Here is a 21,404-nt window from a genome sequence, read left to right as displayed (position 1 = left end):
CCATCAGTTCTGTTGAAGTGAGACGCGTCCTTCACTGTGTGTGTGTTCACTTGCTGTCTGCATTAATATAAAGATCATTCTCTGGTGTTTGGATCTGGATATTCAGCGAGGATGGAGTCGATGCATGTTTCACTGATTCTCATAGGTGGAGGAAACTTGTGCATATCTGGTGGATGTTTTCATGTGGTGTCTGTTGACGTCTCTTTTCATTTATGTATGTATATTTTTCCACCAGGTTTTTCTGTGTTGTATCCAAGGACGGGTACGTGGCTTTCTTTTCCTGCCATTTTTATCTGGGGTTATATAGATAGTTATGGTTAAATGTGTGTGTGTGTGTGTGTGTGTGTGTGTGTGTGTGTGTGTGTGTGTGTGTGTGTGTGTGTGTGTGTGTGTGTGTGTGTGTGTGTGTGTGTGTGTGTGTGTGTGTGTGTGTTTAATACCCCCCAAAAGTCCCAAGATCACATATTTAGATTCCCAAGAAATGCATGAACCGATAAAAATACAGTAGTCAACATTTGAACTTTCATTAAAGTTATACAACTTTATAACAATACAATAATTTTGAACAATACCCGTTCTTGTCTTAGGACAACTTTGATGAACTTTTATGATCAGTTCAAATGTTGACTACTGCATATATATCTACTCGGTTACTCACGTAACCTCAGTTCCCTGAGTTAGGGAACGAGTATTGCGTAGCTATACGTAGCTATACGCAGTGGGGAAACTCCTTTTCCTCGATTTACTGAAGCCTTTATGTAAAGCGCATTTGCAGCTGCACAGCTAGAACATGAGCGTCTGGCTCGCTCATAGGCTGCGCTGCGGCAACTGCACATCCAATGGCGCAGGCGCCTCTGACGTGCAACCAATGAGATCACTCTGCGTCATACACGTCAGAGCCCGCCAAGGGGGCGTGACCTCAGTCTATAATAGCCCCCGAATTCGCCATTATAGCAGATTTAACGACTGAAGCGACAACTTGCCATGTTACCATAGTGCGGCTGGCTACGCAATACTCGTTCCCTAACTCAGGGAACTGAGGTTACGTGAGTAACCGAGTAGTTCCCTTTCGAACGGTCACTTCGTATTGCGTAGCTATACGCAGTGGGGACGCCATGCAAAACGCCGCACTGAGTAACTGGCTGTCACTGCAACTCAGGACCCCTGAGCGTACAGAACAAGCCATAGCCGCATAATTTATGTAAAAATAGACCAGACACCGTCAGATTTCCGTAGTATACATCAGTAGAAATACCCAATATACTACACCAATGAACCCAGACTCTGTCGGGGTTATTAGTATACGAACATATACCCAGTCAAGTGGGTTTATATATGAAATCTTAACCAGCTAAAGCGGGTTGATATCTGTTATGGAATATAACCGGCCGAAGCGGGTTTTATATATGTATGGAATTTATATATGTCATATAACCGGCCAAAGCGGGTTTTGTATATGTCATATAACCGGCCCAAAGCGGGTTTATATATATATAAATATAACCAGCCACAGCGGGTTTATGTATGAACTACAACCGGCCAGCAGCGGGTTTCATGTATATATGTGAATGTGATTGTGCACAGTAATATATGACAAGACCGGCCACCAACAGGTCTTAATCATACCGAAAGCACCTTCGCCTGCAGGGAAGGCACTTCCATATTATAAAAACTCATAAATGTGGAAGGCGAGGACCAGCCGGCCGCATCACAAATATCACTAATGGGAATGCCAGATGACCAAGCCCATGACGAGGCCATACCTCTGGTTGAATGGGCCTTGACGCCTATAGGGCAAACTTGACCCGCTGCGGTATAAGCCATAGAAATAGCATCCACTATCCATCTAGACAGTCTTTGCTTAGTGACTGGATCCCCCTTGGATCTACCACCAAAGCAGACAAAAAGCTGTTCTGATTGTCTAAAAGACGCAGAACGCTCCAGATAGATTCTCAGCGCTCTGACAGGGCAGAGAAGATTAACCTCTCCATCCTCTGCAGAAGGAGGGAGGGCTGATAACGTCACCACCTGTGCTCTGAACGGTGTTGAGAGCACTTTAGGAACGTAACCATGTCTGGGCTTGAGGATGACTCTGGAGTCATCTGGACCCCACTCCAAACATGCAGGGCTCACAGAGAGTGCCTGCAGATCTCCCACTCGCTTGATAGATGCCAAAGCCATAAGGAGAGCGGTATTCAGCGAGAGGGGTTTTAGATCAACCGATTGGAGCGGTTCGAAAGGTGGACCTTTCAGAGCCCCCAGGACCGTGGAGAGGTCCCAAGATGGCACAGATGGAGGTCTGGAGGGGTTCATTCTCCTAGCACCTTTAAGGAATCTGACGACCAGGTCGTTTCTTCCTAGTGACTGGCCAGCCACCAGAACATGATGTGCTGCTATGGCTGCCACATACACTTTGAGCGTGGACGGGGAGCGACCCGCATCCAGCAGCTCCTGTAAGAATGAGAGAACTACAGATATCTCACATGACTCTGGGTCAGCCTGATTTTTCGAGCACCAGCTGGAAAAACCCGACCATTTCGAAGCGTAAAGGCGCCGAGTCGACGGGGCCCTGGCTTCAGATATAGTGCTTAAGACCTTCTCAGGAAGGTCTTTGGGTACCCGTTGAGGGGCCACACATGGAGGGCCCATAAATCGGGTCTCGGATGCCACAATGTCCCGTTCCCCTGTGTGAGGAGGTCTTTCCTCAGTGGGACAGGCCATGGGATTGTGTCCGATAACTGAACCAGTTCCGGGAACCACGGTCTGGTTTTCCAGAGAGGGGCCACCAGAAGGACTGGGCACCCGCTCTCTCTGACCCGTTTGATGACTTGTGGAATCATCGAGACGGGGGGAAAGGCATAAAGGGGACGGTTGGGCCAGACATGGGCCAGCGCGTCCCTGTCCTTCGAGAAGAACAATTTGCAGTGGGTGTTGATTCTCGAGGCGAACAGGTCGACTTCGGCCTCGCCAAACACCTTCCATATCAGACTGACCGTCTGTGGGTTCAGGGACCACTCGCCGAGGGGAGTGTTGCCCCGTGAAAGCATATCCGCGCCCACATTCTGGATGCCCGGTATATGCGCTGCTCTCAGAGAGCTCAGGTTGGTTTGTGCCCATAAGAGGAGGTCTCTCGCCATCGCATGCAGGTTTCCTGACCTGATGCCCCCCTGGCGATTTATGTAGGCCACCACTGATATATTGTCTGTGCGGACTAAAACGTGGTGACCCCTGAGGTTCGACAGAAATGCTTTCAGGGCCAATCCAACTGCTTTCATCTCCAGACAGTTGCTATGTAAGCTCTGCTCCGTGCTCGACCAGAGGCCGGATGCAGGCATGCCCTCGTGCAGCGCTCCCCAACCCAGGTTGGACGCATCTGTAAGAACCATTTTCCTTCTGGAAATTGTTCCCATTGTCACCCCCTCGTGGTACCAGTTCTGCGCTCGCCAGGGAATCAGGGTTCTTAAACAACCGTGATTTACCATAACGCGCAAGTTGCCTGACTGCCATGCGTGAGTTGGCACACGCCGTTTCAGCCAATGCTGCAGCGGGCGCATGCGCAGTAATCCCAAGCGGAGTACTGGCGATGCTGCTGCCATGAGACCAAGCAGTTTCTGAAATTTCTTCAGTGGCGCGTGCTCGCGCGCTCTGAAAGTGCCTGTAAGCGCTCGCACTGAGAGCGCGCGCTCTGGTGTGAGTCGCGCTGTCATCGCTCTCGAGTCTAAAACTGTACCCAGAAAGATCACACTCTGGCTGGGGGTTAGTTTGCTTTTTGACACATTGATTGTGAAACCCAGGCATTTTAGATGGCTGAGAATCAAATCCCTGTGAGCTAATAGCTCGGTTCTCGACTGTGCCAGCACCAGCCAGTCGTCGAGATAATTTAACACACGCACTCCCTGATGTCTCAGGGGAGAAAGCGCTGCATCCACACACTTCGTGAATGTACGGGGTGCTAACGATAGACCGAACGGCAGAACGGTGTATTGATAAGCTTGGCCCTCGAAGGCGAATCTCAAGAATGGCCTGTGACGAGGGTTTATCTGAATGTGAAAGTAAGCGTCTTTCAGATCCATTGTGACAAACCAATCCCCCGTGCGCACTTGCGCGAGGATATGTTTGATAGTTAACATTTTGAACGGCCGTCTCATGAGAGCTTTGTTCAAATGTCTCAAATCTAGAATGGGTCTGAGACCGCCGTCTTTTTTCGGAATCAGAAAATAGCGGCTGTAAAAACCCATGTGTTTTAGCGCGGGAGGGGACTAATTCTATCGCCCCTTTTGCTAATAGATTCTGTACTTCGGTGCGAAGCACGTGACCCACGTTGCTTCTCACCGAAGTCTCGAGAACCGCCTGAAATTTCGGGGGTCTGCGAGCGAATTGGAGCGAGTAACCTCGCTTTATAGTGTTTATGACCCAACTCGACACACCGGGGATAGCTTGCCAGGCTAGAACACGTGTGGCTAGGGCTTGACACACTGACTGGGGCTGGTCGCCTAATGTAGGGGGACCGGATACCCTTATCATGTGATTTGTGCATACATTGAGTATTGGACTGACTGTACAGGCATTCGCGTGTGGGGAAGTCAGTGTTACAACAGGGGAGGGGCCGCCTAGTGAAGGGGGACCTGATACCCTTATATTGTGATTTGTGCACACATTGAGTATTGGACTGACTGTACAAGCATTTGCGTGTAGGGAAGGCAGTATTATAACGGGGGAGGGGCCGCCTGATGAAGGGGGACCGTGAACCCACGTGTTGTGTTTGTGAAACATACTCTTTTTGTGCTTTATATGGGTCGCCGTGAAAACGGCGTTTGTTTGCAAGAACGCGATTACTGTTGCGGGCCTGTTTGCAGTAATAAAATCCCCAGCCACCTGAACTGAACAAGGGGCTGTGGGAAGTTTTGTTGACTTCTTCGAGGGTGGTCCGGCGAGTGCGGGACCCGTGCCCTCTCTCTTTCCCCTGCATGCTAGGACGACTTTGGCGGCGCTGTGTGAGGCGCGGCGCTTGGTCTGGGGCCTTGGCGTCGGGGAAGCGGGAAGCGCTTGGTTGCTCTCGGCTGGCGCTGGGCATCAGCCGCAGGGCGGGGCTGAGAGGCCTGCTTCGTGGGCTTTGTTGGCCGAGGCGTCGGCGGGGCTAGCTTGTGAGCACTCGACGCCGAGCTAGAGCGCTTAGGCAGGAAGTGACGCATGGCCTGGGACGCTTTCTGTGCCTCGGTGTATCTTTCTGAGAACCCCTTCACTGCCGGGCCGAAGAGGCCGGTGCTGGATACTGGGGCGTCGAGGAACTTTGTTCTCTCCGCGTCCTTAATGTCAGTGAGGGTAAGCCAGAGGTGGCGCTCGAGCACGACCAAACTCGCCATATTCCTCCCGATAGCCTGCGCTGTGGCCTTAGTAGCTCTCAGGGCCAGGTCTGTGGCGCTCCGAAGGTCCCGAAAAGCCTCAGGGTCCGGGCCAGCCTCGTCCATAGACCGGAGGAGTTTGGCCTGGTAAACCTGCAGCACGGCCATCGTGTGCAGGGCCGATGCAGCCTGACCGGAGGCGGAATACGCGCGTCCGGCGAGGGCTGAAGTGCTACGGCACGGCTTGTTGGGATGCACAGCTCTAGTTCGCCAGCTAGCAGCTGTGTTCGGGCAGAGATGAGCGGCCAACGCCTCTTCGAGGGGCGGCAACGACTCATAGCCTTTTTCCGCTGCTCCGTCCACGGAGGAGAGCGTCGCGAAAACTGCGGGGCCTCGTGTAGAATAAGGAGTGCGCCAGGCCTTGGTAAGCTCCTCGTGTACCTCAGGAAAAAATGGCGCTGGCTTGTGACGAGGGGCCTGTTGGTGCCCTGGCAGAAACCAGCCATCCAGCCGACTTCGAGGGGGTTCAGCGGGCGCGGCCCACTCGAGCTCGAGGTCCGCTACGGCCTGCGTCAGGATCCGAAGCATTTCCGCGTCGGAGTTAGTCCTGGTAGCTGAGGCGTTGGCTGGGAAGCCATGACGGGGTCGAAAGAGCCCGGCCATTCTTCCTCAGACGCAGCGATAGACAGGCTGTCGTCGTGCTCGCTAGGCCCGCCGAAGGAGACAAGGCCCGCCACGTGGGGGGGGCGCTGATCTCCCTCGAACAGGACCGGAGATGAACGGGTTGGAGAGAGTGAGGCACGCGGGGACGAGGCCGGCGTGCGTTCACTAACATCCATGTTCTCCGGCTGCCGTTGGCTGCGGCGCTTCTTCTTCCTTGGCTGAAGTAGGGCCGGAAAAGGAAGCGCGGGAGAGGCGGCGTCGCCGTCACGGGAGAGGGCTAGCCGAGTTCGCAGCACGGAGATAGGCATGCTCTCGCAGGCCGCACATCCGCCGGCAGACAGTGCATTCTCCGCGTGGTGAAGTCCCAGGCATGGAATGCAGCTAGCGTGTTCGTCCGCCTCGTGCAGCTTGCATCCGCACGTGGCGCAGGTCTTAACACGATGCATTTGAACAACGCTCGGACAAATAATACAATATACAAAGAGCAATGAAAAGGATATCGCCGGATAGCCACAGGAGAGACGGCGTCAGGAGAAACACGGTGAAATGTGTCGTCTGCTGAACTGTAGCTGGCTCAGGCTGAAGGCTTGTTCGACGGCGAAGGCTCAATAAATGGTCAGAGACGTGAAGTTTGTCGCTGAAGGAGTAAAATCTGCTATAATGGCGAATTCGGGGGCTATTATAGACTGAGGTCACGCCCCCTTGGCGGGCTCTGACGTGTATGACGCAGAGTGATCTCATTGGTTGCACGTCAGAGGCGCCTGCGCCATTGGATGTGCAGTTGCCGCAGCGCAGCCTATGAGCGAGCCAGACGCTCATGTTCTAGCTGTGCAGCTGCAAATGCGCTTTACATAAAGGCTTCAGTAAATCGAGGAAAAGGAGTTTCCCCACTGCGTATAGCTACGTATAGCTACGCAATACGAAGTGACCGTTCGAAAGGGAAATATATATATATATATATATATATATATATATATATATATATATATTGAATGCGATTCAAGTTGCTTTGGATAAAAGCATCTGCAAAATGCATCAATTTGAATGTATTTGTTCACGGAGTTAATTATGAACTTCATTGCATTATCGCCTCAATTATGAAACAACACTGAATGTTTTCATCTTCAGCACTACATCTATTGCTTTATCATTTCAAACTCAACAAACTTGTCTTCAAATGCAATGGCATTCTGATATTTTTATGTGTTTTAAATAAGATGCCTGCAAAAAAAATAAAAAAATCTCTTTTTTCTTTACATTCTAAAATCACGCATATTTACCTGAGAAGCAAAATTACTTACGTAATTACGTTTTGTTTTTAGCAAACTGTATAAAAATAATGTGACTATGAGTAAAACAAGAAAAATATCTGACAGTTGGGTCAGAAGAATGTAGGCCTACTTAGCTATTTTAAAGGGTAACTAAACCCTAAACCAACTTTTTTTAGTTAATGATCTGTAAGAATGGGGCTTTATTAGTACTGTTCATTGATTCGAGTAACTTTTTTGACATTTGTGTATAAAGTGTTTTAATTCTACAATATATGGTGTAACAACGTCTGAGTGCTGCCCTCTTCAGGTTGAACGGCGGCTACTGCAGTTGAATTTTCCTATTGGATGTTTGGGGTGGTTCGTGACGTAAGGGGTTGTTGGTGACGTAGGCAGGTTCCATACAGACAGAGGCGTCTCAGGTGCACGCCCCCCTCCGCTGGGCTCTGCCCACTTTTCCAGCATTTTTCAAATATTGCCAATGGGTGGAGTCAGGCTCTGACCAGGGGTTTAGTTAGTTACCCTTTAAAAGAAATGCAGGAATATTTTTATTACCCATTGGCAGATGTTTTTTTCTTCTTCTTGTTTTAAGCATAATTTTTGATATATTTTTCACTTGTTATCTTCAGCCATTTTGCTTCTTCTCCAGTTAAAGCATCTTGACTTAAGAATGTTTAGATATTTTGTATTGGAAAACAAGACTGAGGAAGAGCATTTTTTTTTGCAGTGTGTGTGTGTGTGTTCTCGACTCTTTTCCTCTGTTGCAGGAGCTCTGTATGAGCACAAGCTTGATGAGCCGGTTCTGTCTGGTCCATCCGTTGCATTAGAAGGTTCAGTCGAGGAGTTCTACTGTGAGATTCCTGGGAATCTGACTTCGTTGGCTGTCCTTTACGAGCTCTATGTAGAGTCGAACCCGGGGAAGATGATCGCGGAGTACAGCTCTCTGTCTGGACAAATAGCCACTTTTAATGTGTTGATCAAAACACAACATGACGGTCGACTCGTCTGCAAGGCCAGCGAACACAATAACACAGATATCCAGAGCCCGCTCAGTCAAGGCCTGGACCTCAAAGTCATTGGTAACTCATTAACCCTTTAAAACTACTGTATTATAAATGTTCAACATTATATTTTCCACACAATCTCCTCCAGTCCTTCTGTGTCTGATTGAGAGTTTAGACTCTTTTATCAAGTAAAAGACTTTAAGTGTAATTGTACAAACGTCCTCCTTCAGCTCGAGCTTCACGAGTCTTTCTAATGTCAAATAAAACATTTTAAAAGATAATTGCGACTTTTTATCTCACAATTGCGAGTTTACATCTTGCAATTCTGACTTAACGTGCAATTGCGATATTATATAATGCAATTCTGACTTTGTCTCTCCCTATTGCACTGTAAACCCTAACGCTCAAAATAATTAATTGTTTGGAGTAGGACAAACTTAAATTACACGAATTAGTTCAGTCAAATTAATTTTTATGAGTATTTAGCACTTTCTTTTTCTTTCAAGTTAACAGAACTGATATATTTTAAGTAAACTGTACTGTTTCATTGTTTTGAGTATTATTAAATTATTTATTTTAATTTAGACTAACTTAAGTTTAACTGAAACAACTGGGATATCTATTTCCCAGCATGCTCTGCCAACTTATTCGGGTTTACAGTGTACTTCATAGATTTAAGTTATATTAACTGAATGGAATTAGTACTATTAACTTTATTTACCCAAGTTATCTTAACAGTAAGTTATTGAGTTACTTGGACACAAATCAAATGTTTTTTTATGCTTAAATTGTTTGAGTTAATAAACTTAAATGATTTAAGGCAATCAGTTTCCTCAAACGGTTTGAGTTGAACTAACTCATCAGGTTTTACAGTGTGTTATAAAGTCAGAATTGCGAGATACAAACTCGCAATTGCGAAAAAAAGTCAGAATTGCGAGATACAAACTCGCAATTGCGAAAAAAAGTCAGAATTGCGATTTATATCACGCAATTCTGACATTATAACTTGCAAGTGCAACTTTATATCATGCAATTGTGAGATAAAAAGTCGTAATTACCTTTTTTATTTTTTATTCTGTGGCAGAAACAAGCTTCCATAGATTTTATCAAGTAAACGCAAGAATAACTTTGATATTGTTAGTAATATTTCAGCTGGACTGAAGCAGGTTTGTTGATTATCATACATCATTTATTAGAAAAACCATGAGTATCAAATATAATCATTAGGCTTTTAAGGAAGGTTTATTTGTTCATCTCTCAAATCATCTTTGTATTGCATTGTGTTTATGTTTTTTTTAAAGCATTTAAACATCATCTCACTAAGACATGTTATTGGCAGATACTGATATTTATATGCATTTCATCAGAATTTCATTACTTTTTGTCCATATAAATATCAACATCCGCAGCAAATTGCAGTGTTTTTGTCATGTGTTTTGCAGTTCCAGTGAAGGACGTGAGAATCGTTTCTCATCCCGCCAGTAATAACGTGTGGGAAGGACAAACTTTGACCCTGCAGTGCAAAAAGAGCAAAGGAACGTACGTGTCCTACGAGTGGCTTAGGAAAGAAATTCCGGTTGAGACGCCGTACAACAGGACTGACGACACACTCATTATACACCGGCTCTCTGTGCAGAACACAGGCGATTATATGTGTGTGGCATCAAACCGATTCAATGACACGATGACCTTCGACTCCAGGAGTGATGTCATATCTGTGAAGGTCAAAGGTGCAATGCATATATTATAACAGATTAATCATCGTATTACACTACCATTCAAAAGTTTGTTTTTAGAAAAAAGTTTCACCAAGGCTGCGTTTATTTGATCAAAAAATATTGTAAAATTTTGATATGTAAACAGCTGTTTTTATATGAATATATAGTAAAGTGTAATTTATTCCTGAAATTTCAGCATCATTACTCCAGTCTTCAGTGTCACATGATCCTTCAGAAATCACTATAATATGATGATTTGATGCTCAAGAAGCATTTATGAGTAACACTTTACAATAAGGTTCATTAGTTAACATTAGTTTAATGTATGAACTAACAATGAGCAAAACATTTGTTACAGTATTTGTTAAACTAAGTTCATAAAAATACAGCTGTTTATTGTTTGTTCATGTTCACAGTGCATTAACTAATGTTAACAAATACAACCTTTGATCTTAATAAAGTATTAGTGAATGTTGAAAATTAATATTAACTAAGATTAATACATGCTGAAAAAGTATTGTTCATTCTTAGTTCATGTTAATTAATGTAAGTAATTTTAACTAATGAACCTTTATCATAATCATAAATTGGTCACACTTTACAATAATTTATGAGTAATAAATTAATCAATGCAATGTAATAAAATGTTGAAACCCTGACACATTTTATATTCCAGGATTCTTTGATGAATGGAAAGTTAAAAGAACAGCTTTTATTTGAAACGGAATCTTTTGTAACATTATAAATGATCAATTTAATTAATTTAAAATCTGGATTTTCTAGAGTACGTGTCGAAGCCTGAGATCTCCCTGGAGGTGGAGAAGATGGAAGACGCTGGTGTTAGAGCCGTCGTCACGTGCCGGTCTTCGAAAGGGTCTCCGATAAACACCTTCAGACTGTTGAACGACACCGACGTCATCGAGGAGAAAACGACCAACAGAACCAGCGCAATCTTCCATGTGCCGGTCGAGCTGGACCGGATCACGGGTCGCGTGAGATGCAACGCCAGCAACGAGGGCAACTGGGTTCTGAGTGAACCAGTAAACCTGACCGTGGGTGTGTGGCTCAGTTACAGGAGTCGTTCACTCCAGAATTACAATTTCCTGATAATTTACTCTCCCAAACGTCATCTAAGATGTTCATGTCTTTCTAGAAAAGAAAAGAAATGAAGGTTTTTGATTAAAACACTCCAGGATTTCCTCCATATAGTGACTTCAATGGAGTCCAACGGGTCGAAGGTACAAATGTGAGTTTCAGTGCAGCTTCAAAGTCTTGCACGAGCTGTGATGCGACACACATTAGGTAATCATGTTGAAAGGTCAAGCGTGACATAGGGGGAAGAACAGACCCAGTGTTTACAAAGCAGACGTGCAAAGACTGAGTCAAAAGCCCTTTATAAAATAAATAAATAAAAGGTAAAACACCGATGTCAGACGATTTTGAAGTTTGAGGAGAAAATGAGATGAGAGAGTTTTTCGCTCTACACAACATTTATAAACCTTTCATCACAGCTCGTGCAAGACCAGCATCTGTGGTTAAAAGTATATAAATGTTTATTTTGTTATAAATGTCGCTGGTTTGTCTAGATCAGACTCTTATTCCTCGGCTGGATCGTGTCGAGACTTTGAAGCTGCACTGAAACTCACATTTGGACCTTCGACCCGTTGGACTCCATTGAAGTCACTATATGGAGAAAATCCTGGAGTGTTTTAATCAAAAACCTTAATTTCTTTTCTTTTCTAGAAAGACATGATCATCTTGGATGACGTTTGGGAGAGTCAATTATCAGGAAATATTAATTTTGAAGTGAACTTTTCCATTTAACTTTTGTCAATGAACTGCTTCTCAGAATTACGTGTGTGTGTGTGTGTGTGTGTGTGAAAGTGTGTGTGTGTGTGTGTGTGTGTGTGAAAGTGTGTGTGTGGAGCATTTACTACCGATCAGCCGCTGCACTGACGAACTGCACATACAATAATCGCAGCCGTTGCTAAATCACGTTTGGTTTCAGTGCGATTAATTGTGTAGCTCTGATGTACAGATGTGTTTCTCTCACACACAGAGTCTGTCGGTGGCGCTGTAACGGTGCGGCCCGTCACACACACCGGACGGGACTTCCAGGTGGTCGGTCTGGTTCTGCTCTGTAAGGTTGAGCGAGGAACGTTCCCACATTACCGCTGGTTCCTGAACGGCAGCCGGCTGCAGGGCCGAGGAGCTTTCTATGCGCTGGCCTGGTCCGACGACTCGGTTCTGTCTCTGTCTGTGGGTCCAGACAGCGCCGGGCTTTACCACTGCGAAGCTTCCGACCGCTTTGACAACAGAACCAGCATCCGCAGCGCCCAGATGCTGATCAATGAAGAGGGTATGAAGTCACGGCCTAATGGTAACAGAGTTGGACTGGTGACCCAAAGGTTGCTGGTTCGATTCCAGTACCGGCAGGAATATGACTGAGGTGTCCTTGAGCAAGGCACCTAACCCCCAATCACTCCCCGGGCGCCACTCAAGGCTGCAGTACTTACACACACACACTCACACACACACACTTACACACACACACTTACACACACTTACACACTTACACACACTCACACACACACACTCGCACACACACCACACAACACACACACACACACACACACACTCACAAACACACACACATACACTCACTCACTCACACAGACTCACACACACTCACACAATCTCACACAAACACACACACACGTCACACACACACACACACATACACTCACTCACACAGACTCACACACACACACTCACACAATCTCACACAAACACACACGTCACACACACACACTCGCACACACACCACACAACACACACACACACACTCACAAACACACACACATACACTCACTCACTCACACAGACTCACACACACTCACACAATCTCACAAACACACATAAACACACACACATACACTCACTCACTCACACAGACTCACACACACTCACACAATCTCACACAGACTCACACACACTCACACATACACTCACTCACTCACACAGACTCACACAAACTCACACAATCTCACACAGACTCACACACACTCACACAATCTCAGACTCACACACACTCACACAATCTCACACACACACACGTCACACAAACACACACAAACACACACACATACACTCACTCACACAGACTCACACACACTCACACAATCTCACACAGACTCACACACACGTCATACACTCACTCACACAGACTCACACACACACACTCACACAATCTCACACACACACGTCACACACACACATACACTCACTCACTCACTCACTCACACAGACTCACACACTCACACAATCTCACACAGACTCACACACACGTCATACACTCACTCACACAGACTCACACACACACACTCACACAATCTCACACACACACGTCACACACACACACACATACACTCACTCACTCACTCACTCACTCACTCACACAGACTCACACACACACTCACACAATCTCACACACACTCACACTCATCATTTGAATTTTGACAAAAATGAATAGAATGATTCATGGAACATTTTTTAAATGTTTCTAGTGTCAGAGAACATTTAAAAGTGATGTTTCGTAATGTTTGAAGAATGACACAATGGCATGTTTTCTTATAGTTCATTGAACCAAGATTTTGTACATGTTTTCTTTATCTGGCTGTTGTTTAGTTGTGAACAGCGTGTCTCCGGTGGCTGTGCTGGTGGTGCTGAGCTGTTTCGCTCTGCTGAATGTGGCTGTGATGTCTTGCTGTGTTTATGGAGTCGTGCTGCGTGAGTTCATCACGCATTATTTAAATACAAGGATCCATTGTTTGAATTAATCAAATGATGATTATTAATTATATAATTTGTCTCCTCAGGAAGAAGATATTCAGGAAAATACTTGTGAGTTTTCTTTTCTTTTTTAATTTGACAAATTCACAAATCTATTATTACATCCAACTGAGATATTTTTTGTGTGCTTTTTTACTCGAGGCCCATTGAACAACGCAGAAAAATGGAAATCTCTGTTAAACATGAAGGCGAAGAGGAGGATGATAATTATCCAGTGAGGATGGATGCATTTACCACTGCTTCTGTTTTAGTTAATAAATAGACTATTATCAGATTTGTTTGTATATTTATATAATCTCTAGGGCTTTGAAACGATTAATCGCATCCAAAATAAAAGTTTGTGTTTACGTAATATATGTGTGTGTACGGTGTATAATTATTTTGTAGGGCTATATATAAATACACACACACACATGCATGTATGTATATTTAAGAAATATTCCATGTGTATACTGTATGTATATATATATATATATATATATATATATATATTATTTTTTTACATTTTTATTTATATATATATATATATATATATATATATATATATATATATATATATATATATATAACACATTTTTTATTAAACATGGATGTGTGTATTTAAATATACAAAATAATTATACACAGTACATATATTACGTAAACACAAACTTTTATTTTGGATGCGATTAATCGTTTCACCGAGTAAATCGCAATGCATTCTTTTGGCATGATCCATGAAAGACACAGAATGGGCATAATTTGTGTACCTTGTAGCCCTTATAATACTGTCCTGATAGGAAGCAGGAAGCTCACAGTTTTTATGTGTGTTCTTTAGTTTGAGGAGATGTCGGAGGGTTATGAGGAAGACGTCGTCCTCGCTGACAGAATGAGTGATTCTGCTGAGGTATTATTTTTAATTGAATCACAGTTTCTGAATCTGAAACAGAATCTCCACAAGAGTTCAAATGTAGTTTCATTAAAATCCCAGCTAAAAAATTGTTTTTCTATCTCTGAACAGTTTTTCAAATGTTTCTTCTTGGTTCTGTGAACGTAAAGGGAACATTCCATTTGATCATTCTTCAAAGATTATTGGAACGTTACTTTTTTGAATGAACGTTCTGAAACTAGTAACATTCTAAGAACGTTCTCATTTTGTGCTCATTTTGTTCTGTTTAACAGGAGGAAGACGAATCTGTGGATGAAACTCTCCTGTATGAAGACGCTGTCTCAAAATAATTCTACAGACATTCTTGAAGAGTTTAATTTCATGGAGTTTAATCCGTTAAGCCTGAGCGTTCGCTTTCCCACAGACACAAGCATATCTTCACTTATTTGTCACGTATTATTCTGTTCAGACAAAGGTTTATTCAAAGCGAGACAATAGACAAGCACTCATGGGTCGACATGACTGACCAATCAGAAGCGAAGACCAGCCAACAATGTGTCTACTGTCAGATTCAAACGAGTCTGTGTGTGTTTGTGGAGGGAAGATCACAAATAAATCAAAAATTAACATATTTTGATAAACCTGACAATGTTCATTTTAATAACACATTAAAAAACAGATGATTTGTATGTACTGGATCACTTTTATTTGTGTGTGTGATTGTTATTGTGAGTAGCAGTGAACGTTACGTCATCATTGTGTTTTAATATCCTAATCAACTGTTTATTATTAAACATTAAACTAACGTAATGATTAGTGATATAACTTTAACCTTATTGGATTTTCACTCTGTGCAGCAGCGTCGAGAAGTTCGAATCATTTAGGCGAGTCGGTTCTTTTGAACAGTTTGTTTTTGTTAATGAACCGCTCATTGCGTTCATCTGAATCATCAAAAAGAGCCGGTTCTAAAGAACGATTCATTCGCGAACCTGACACCAGTGTCTGAGGAAGCAGCTGCACCGGTGGTGTGTGTCCGTGTTGTGTTTTCAACTGTCGCGCGCGCGCGCGTGTGTGTGTGTGTTAGTGAGTGTGTGTGTTTCACCGATGGAGTCGAACAGTGTGGCGTACGGAGCCTCTCTCGCAGGAGCGGGATTCGATCTCATCAAATTCATCAAACAGCCTCAAACTATCACACGATTCCTCAGCTGGGTGAGTGACATGTGTCACCTTCAACTCATTCAGATCAATAATCTGGCTATGTAAATCATTGAGTAATTCGGGAGTTTGCGGCACTTTTTAACTGCTTAATGATGTTTAACTTGTTCTAATTTTTATTGCTTTAATAGTAGCTATAAAAGTAGGATAGTGCTACTTAGTCCTGGAATAGTGTACTGGCCCTATAAGAGCTGCTTTTGAAGTCGTTTCACTATCGAAAAACTATGCACATGTCGAAATGAATTGAATCAACATTGAATGTAAATCCCAGTTAACAAAAATGTTTCCCATTGAGTTATGAAAATGTTACATCTGAATCTTCTCTAAATACTTCCAGTTTTTTTTTATGTTTTAAAAACTTTTTGAGAACGAAACATTTCATTGTATCATTCTTCAGACATTATGGGAATGTTACATTTGAATGTTCTCTGAACGTTCTAAAACAAGTAACATTTAAAAAACCACATTAAAACATTAACACTTTTTTTTGAAGCCCCAAAAAGTGCATCCATCCATCATAAAAGTAATCCATACGACTCCAGGGGTTAATAAAGGCCTTCTGAAGTGAAAAAAAAAAATCATATTTTAACTATAAACTATAAACCCTGGCTTATTTTATGGTGGATGGATGCACTTTTTTGGGGGCTTCAAAAATCTCATGCACCATTATAAAGCTGGGAAGCTGTTTAATATAACTTCGATTGTGTTTGGCTGAAAGAAGGAAGTCATATAGCCTACATCCAGGATGGCTTAAAGTTTATTTAATTATGGGATAATTCTCATTTTTGGGTGAATTAACCCTTTAACTGCCTTAATTGTGGCGTTCTGGAACATGATGTAGTCTCCAGCGAAGGGACTTTCCATAGACGCTGTGAAATGAGAGCGAAGAGTCAGAAAGAGCTGATTCATATCTCGTCCTGTGTGTGTGTGTTTGTGTGTGTGTGTGTGCATCAGATGACCTTGTCAACAATGTCTAGATTTACTCAGTGTAATTTGTTTACTAGCGTCACACATTTGCACACCAGCAGTGTGTTTGAGTTGTACTCTCTGTAATCGCATGAATATTCAGGTTAGTTGTGTTGGTGTGTATCGTGTGATAGTACACCAGTAACACCAGTACAGAATGTCCCCCGTCCCAGCACTGACATGTAAACACAGCAGATGGCAGGTAACACGAGAACCGAGTGACGTTTGTGTTTCTGCACTGCAGGGATTATAAAGTTTGGTGTGTGTGTCGCGTCTGTGGTTTTCATGAGCCTGATCTCTTGTGTGACACATTTGCAACTTCAGTTTTCTCTCAATGTTTCCATCGGAGGCGGAAAATCACTTATTACAACTACTCTCATTACAGTACTTGAGCACATTTTCATTTTTTTTCAGTATAATGAAACTGTGGTGCTTTTACTTGAATTTAATCAAGGAAACTATTGAAATTCAGTACATTTATTGTTCACCAAAAGTACAAAGAAGACATTGGCTGTGAAGTCCTGCACTTCAGGCATTAACAGACAGGTCTGACTCGTTTCAAATACCAATCAAAACTTCCAGTTCAGTTTGTGGGTGGGGTGATAATGGGTTAAAGCAAGCTTAATAATATTGTGTTAATCCTCCTGATTCGATATATTACAGTTGTCAACACTTGAAGTGGATTATAAAAGTTCATCAATGTTGTCCTAAGACAAGAACGGGTGTTGTTAAAAATTTTGATGAAAAGGTTTTAATCCACTTAAAATGTTAACTACTGTTATATTTTAATAATATAATGGGTTATCATTGATTTTGGGGAGGTTTGAACAACAACATACAAACAAACAACGACAGTAATAATCTCAGGTACTGATTATGTGCTTTATTTAATGTTAAAAGTGTCTATTCTGAGTTTGAATAGCTGTACTGAAAGTGACAAATCACCTCAAACCTTGAAATTGAACAGGTTCTATTGACAAAGATTGTTTCAGTCACTTAGTATGTATTTGTAATAATGTTAAAATTGTGTAATATTTATGAACTTGATAATGTACTTATATATTTGGTTGCGAGTGCAGTGCACTTGCAGAGAGACTCCGCCCACACGCTCTTCTGATAGGCTGTGATTTTTGATTGATTTGGTTGCGAGTGCAGTGCGCTGGCAGAGAGACTCCGCCCACACGCTCTTCTGATTGGCTGTGATTTTTAATTGATTTGGTTGCGAGTGCAGTGCCCTTGAAGAGAGACTCCGCCCACACGCTCTTCTGATTGGCTGTGATTTTTAATTGATTTGGTTGCGAGTGCAGTGCGCTTGCAGAGAGACTCCGCCCACACGCTCTTCTGATTGGCTGTGATTTTTAATTGATTTGGTTGCGATTGCAGTGCGCTTGCAGAGAGACTCCGCCCACACGCTCTTCTGATTGGCTGTGAGCTTTGATTGATTTGGTTGCGAGTGCAGTGCGCTTGCAGAGAGACTCCGCCCACACGCTCTTCTGATTGGCTGTGAGTTTTGATTGATTTGGTTGCGACTGCAGTGTGCTTGCAGAGAGACTCCGCCCACACGCTCTTCTGATTGGCTGTGAGTTTCGATTGATTTGGTTGCGAGTGCAGTGCACTTGAAGAGACTCCGCCCACACGCTCTTCTGATTGGCTGTGAGTTTTGATTGATTTGGTTGCGACTGCAGTGTGCTTGCAGAGAGACTCCTCCAACACGCTCTTCTGATTGGCTGTGAGTTTTGATTGATTTGGTTGCGACTGCAGTGCGCTTGCAGAGAGACTCCGCCCACACGCTCTTCTGATTGGCTGTGAGTTTTGATTGATTTGGTTGCGACTGCAGTGTGCTTGCAGAGAGACTCCTCCAACACGCTCTTCTGATTGGCTGTGAGTTTTGATTGATTTGGTTGCGACTGCAGTGTGCTTGCAGAGAGACTCCTCCAACACGCTCTTCTGATTGGCTGTGATTTTTGATTGATTTGGTTGCGAGTGCAGTGCACTTGAAGAGACTTCGCCAACACGCTCTTCTGATTGGCTGTGATTTTTGATTGATTTGGTTGCGAGTGCAGTGCACTTGCAGAGAGACTCCACCCACACACTCTTCTGATTGGCTGTGATTTTTGATTGATTTGGTTGCGAGTGCAGTGCACTTGCAGAGAGACTCCGCCCACACGCTCTTCTGATTGGCTGTGATTTTTGATTGATTTGGTTGCGAGTGCAGTGCACTTGCAGAGAGACTCCGCCCACAAGCTCTTCTGATTGGCTGTGATTTTTAATTGATTTGGTTGCGATTGCAGTGCGCTTGCAGAGAGACTCCGCCCACACGCTCTTCTGATTGGCTGTGAGTTTTGATTGATTTGGTTGCGAGTGCAGTGCGCTTGCAGAGAGACTCCGCCCACACGCTCTTCTGATTGGCTGTGAGTTTTGATTGATTTGGTTGCGACTGCAGTGTGCTTGCAGAGAGACTCTTCCAACACGCTCTTCTGATTGGCTGTGAGTTTTGATTGATTTGGTTGCGACTGCAGTGTGCTTGCAGAGAGACTCCGCCCACACGCTCTTCTGATTGGCTGTGAGTTTCGATTGATTTGGTTGCGAGTGCAGTGCACTTGAAGAGACTCCGCCCACACGCTCTTCTGATTGGCTGTGATTTTGATTGATTTGGTTGCGAGTGCAGTGCGCTTGCAGAGAGACTCCGCCCACACACTCTTCTGATTGGCTGTGAATTTTGATTGATTTTTTCAGGGACAAATTGCTTGTCTCTGGAATCTTATCTCAACATGTCTGTTTAGGACACAGTGTTACATTAAAAAGACAGATATAACATTTGTACAACTTAATGGGAAAAGTTATTTTTGTTAGTTTTGCTTTTATTTCTGCATTGTGGTTTGATCTTTGATGCTGGTCTCACTTCCCTTCATGTCAGGTGTTTTCTATTGTGGTGTTTGCCTCCATAACCGCTGAAGGTTACGTGAACGGCCCGAATCAACCCGACGTGAAGTGTGTCTTCAACGGGAACGACGGAGTGTGTCGTTACGGCGTGGGAATCGGCGTCATCGCATTCCTGGCGTGTGTAGCCTTCCTATTGGCTGATGCTCTCCTGCCTTCGATGAGCAGCGCTCAGGAGCGCAAGTACGTCGTGCTGGCAGATCTGGGCTTCTCAGGTGAGCGACTCTGGCTTTCACTTCCACTTCTAAAAATTCTCCACTAGTGTCTCTTCCCTTCACCTCTGTACTGATAAACGTTGTCAAAATGATTCCAGTTCACATGGCTACTCGCAAGCGATAGGTGTGTAGTCTAATACAGAGTTATTTAGGCCTGTGCACATACTGTATATATTCAAACGCTCATATCTAGGACTATAGAGCTAAACACGTAATGCGCATGTGCGCCGTCAGCGTTTTCACAGATTTGCTTTTTGAAGTTTAAAAAATGTTAACGCTTGCACCAGAACCGGTTTCAGGGATTGTGTTCTCGAGCTCCAAACACTGTTGTGTGCAAATAAACAGCCAGAACACATTCAAAGTTTCTGTTTTCTGTTAGAACGGTGTGTGTTAGCAGCCCATAAGTTAATAATTAATGATCTTTGCAACTGAAGTGAATCAAAGCCTAAACAATCTCTGTTACTGTAATCTCCTATTATCACTGTAAAGCTGCTTTGAAACAATCCATACTGTTAAAAGTGCTGATTAAATGTAAGTGACGTGACTCCATGTCTCAGCAGCATTTAGTTTTATGATCTGTACTATATTGATTTTTTTTATTTGCAAACAATACAAGAAATTATATAAACAATCATGTACTTGACATATAACCAAACCACTAAATCAAAAACGTACACAAAACAAAACAGTTAATAAAATAAATTGTAACAATATAAATAATAAGTGAATACATGAATAAACCAAATAGTATGAAGTAAAAAAACAAAAACAACAACAAAGAAGTAAAAACAAAGTTGGGAATTTAACTGGAATATCGCATAAAACATCTGTTTTTCCATGTGTTGAAGAGAACAAAATCTGCACTTTATTGGAAAACTGGTGCAAAAATATGACTACTTTTGAAAAACTTGATAAACCTTTTCCCTCCATCATGAACGAGTGTGTGTCGAGCGTCAGACGACAGTAACCGCTGTCATGTTCTCCAGCGTTCGGGAACACACTCGTGTGTGTGTGTGAGACGCTTCTGGAGGAATTAAACACAATCATTTTGATGGTTCAGTTTCAGAAACACCAAACCAGCATTAGAGACGCTGCGACGCCATTGGTCCGCTGGTTAAAGTCAACTTTATTGTAATTTTTTAGCACATTGCATGGCAATTGTTAAAAACGAAACACAGTCCCTTCAGGGGTTAACGGTAACACATTCATGAAGACTAAGAAAATGCAACAGTAATGTAAACAATAGATATACAAAAAGATGAACAATAAATTATACAAATAAATAAAGGAATATATATATTAAGTGTAGCAGCATTGAGGTATGAGGAAAAAAAAATTCACATCAAATCACGG

The 21,404-nt window shown here is 43.4% G+C and overlaps 2 protein-coding genes across 4 annotated transcripts in view; both read left to right on the top strand.

Moving 5' to 3' along the window:
• Positions 1-44: 44 nt before the first annotated feature.
• On the top strand, positions 45-15,404 carry LOC143747517 (Fc receptor-like protein 5). Of its 3 annotated transcripts, XM_077240311.1 has the most exons (11): positions 45-145; positions 236-262; positions 8,041-8,352; positions 9,720-10,007; positions 10,779-11,051; positions 12,055-12,354; positions 13,683-13,784; positions 13,874-13,898; positions 13,989-14,061; positions 14,665-14,733; positions 15,009-15,404. In XM_077240311.1, the coding sequence occupies exons 1-11, from the start codon at positions 112-114 to the stop codon at positions 15,063-15,065; spliced, it is 1,560 nt and encodes a 519-aa protein (XP_077096426.1). In that variant the 5' UTR covers positions 45-111; the 3' UTR covers positions 15,066-15,404. The 3 variants fall into 3 exon arrangements, with proteins under 3 accessions (XP_077096426.1, XP_077096425.1, XP_077096424.1); XM_077240310.1 differs by lacking the exons at positions 45-145; positions 236-262 and having other exon boundaries at positions 7,898-8,352; positions 14,674-14,733; positions 15,009-15,285; XM_077240309.1 differs by lacking the exons at positions 45-145; positions 236-262 and having other exon boundaries at positions 7,901-8,352.
• The window catches only part of LOC143747520 (synaptogyrin-3-like), a 13,406-nt gene continuing 7,284 nt past the window's right edge, over positions 15,283-21,404 (top strand). The window contains exons 1-2 of the mRNA XM_077240313.1: positions 15,283-15,924; positions 19,814-20,051. Of these exons, the coding sequence (XP_077096428.1) occupies positions 15,820-15,924; positions 19,814-20,051 (343 nt within the window). The 5' untranslated portion in view covers positions 15,283-15,819. The remainder of the gene's footprint in view (positions 15,925-19,813; positions 20,052-21,404) is intronic.

The sequence above is a fragment of the Siphateles boraxobius genome, unplaced genomic scaffold (assembly GCF_051911475.1).
Source record: "Siphateles boraxobius isolate OS27281-9 unplaced genomic scaffold, OSU_SipBor_1 223, whole genome shotgun sequence".
NCBI lineage: Eukaryota > Metazoa > Chordata > Actinopteri > Cypriniformes > Leuciscidae > Siphateles > Siphateles boraxobius.
The sequence above is the reverse complement of the archived record's forward strand: the minus strand, read 5'-3'. Positions and strand labels throughout refer to the sequence as shown.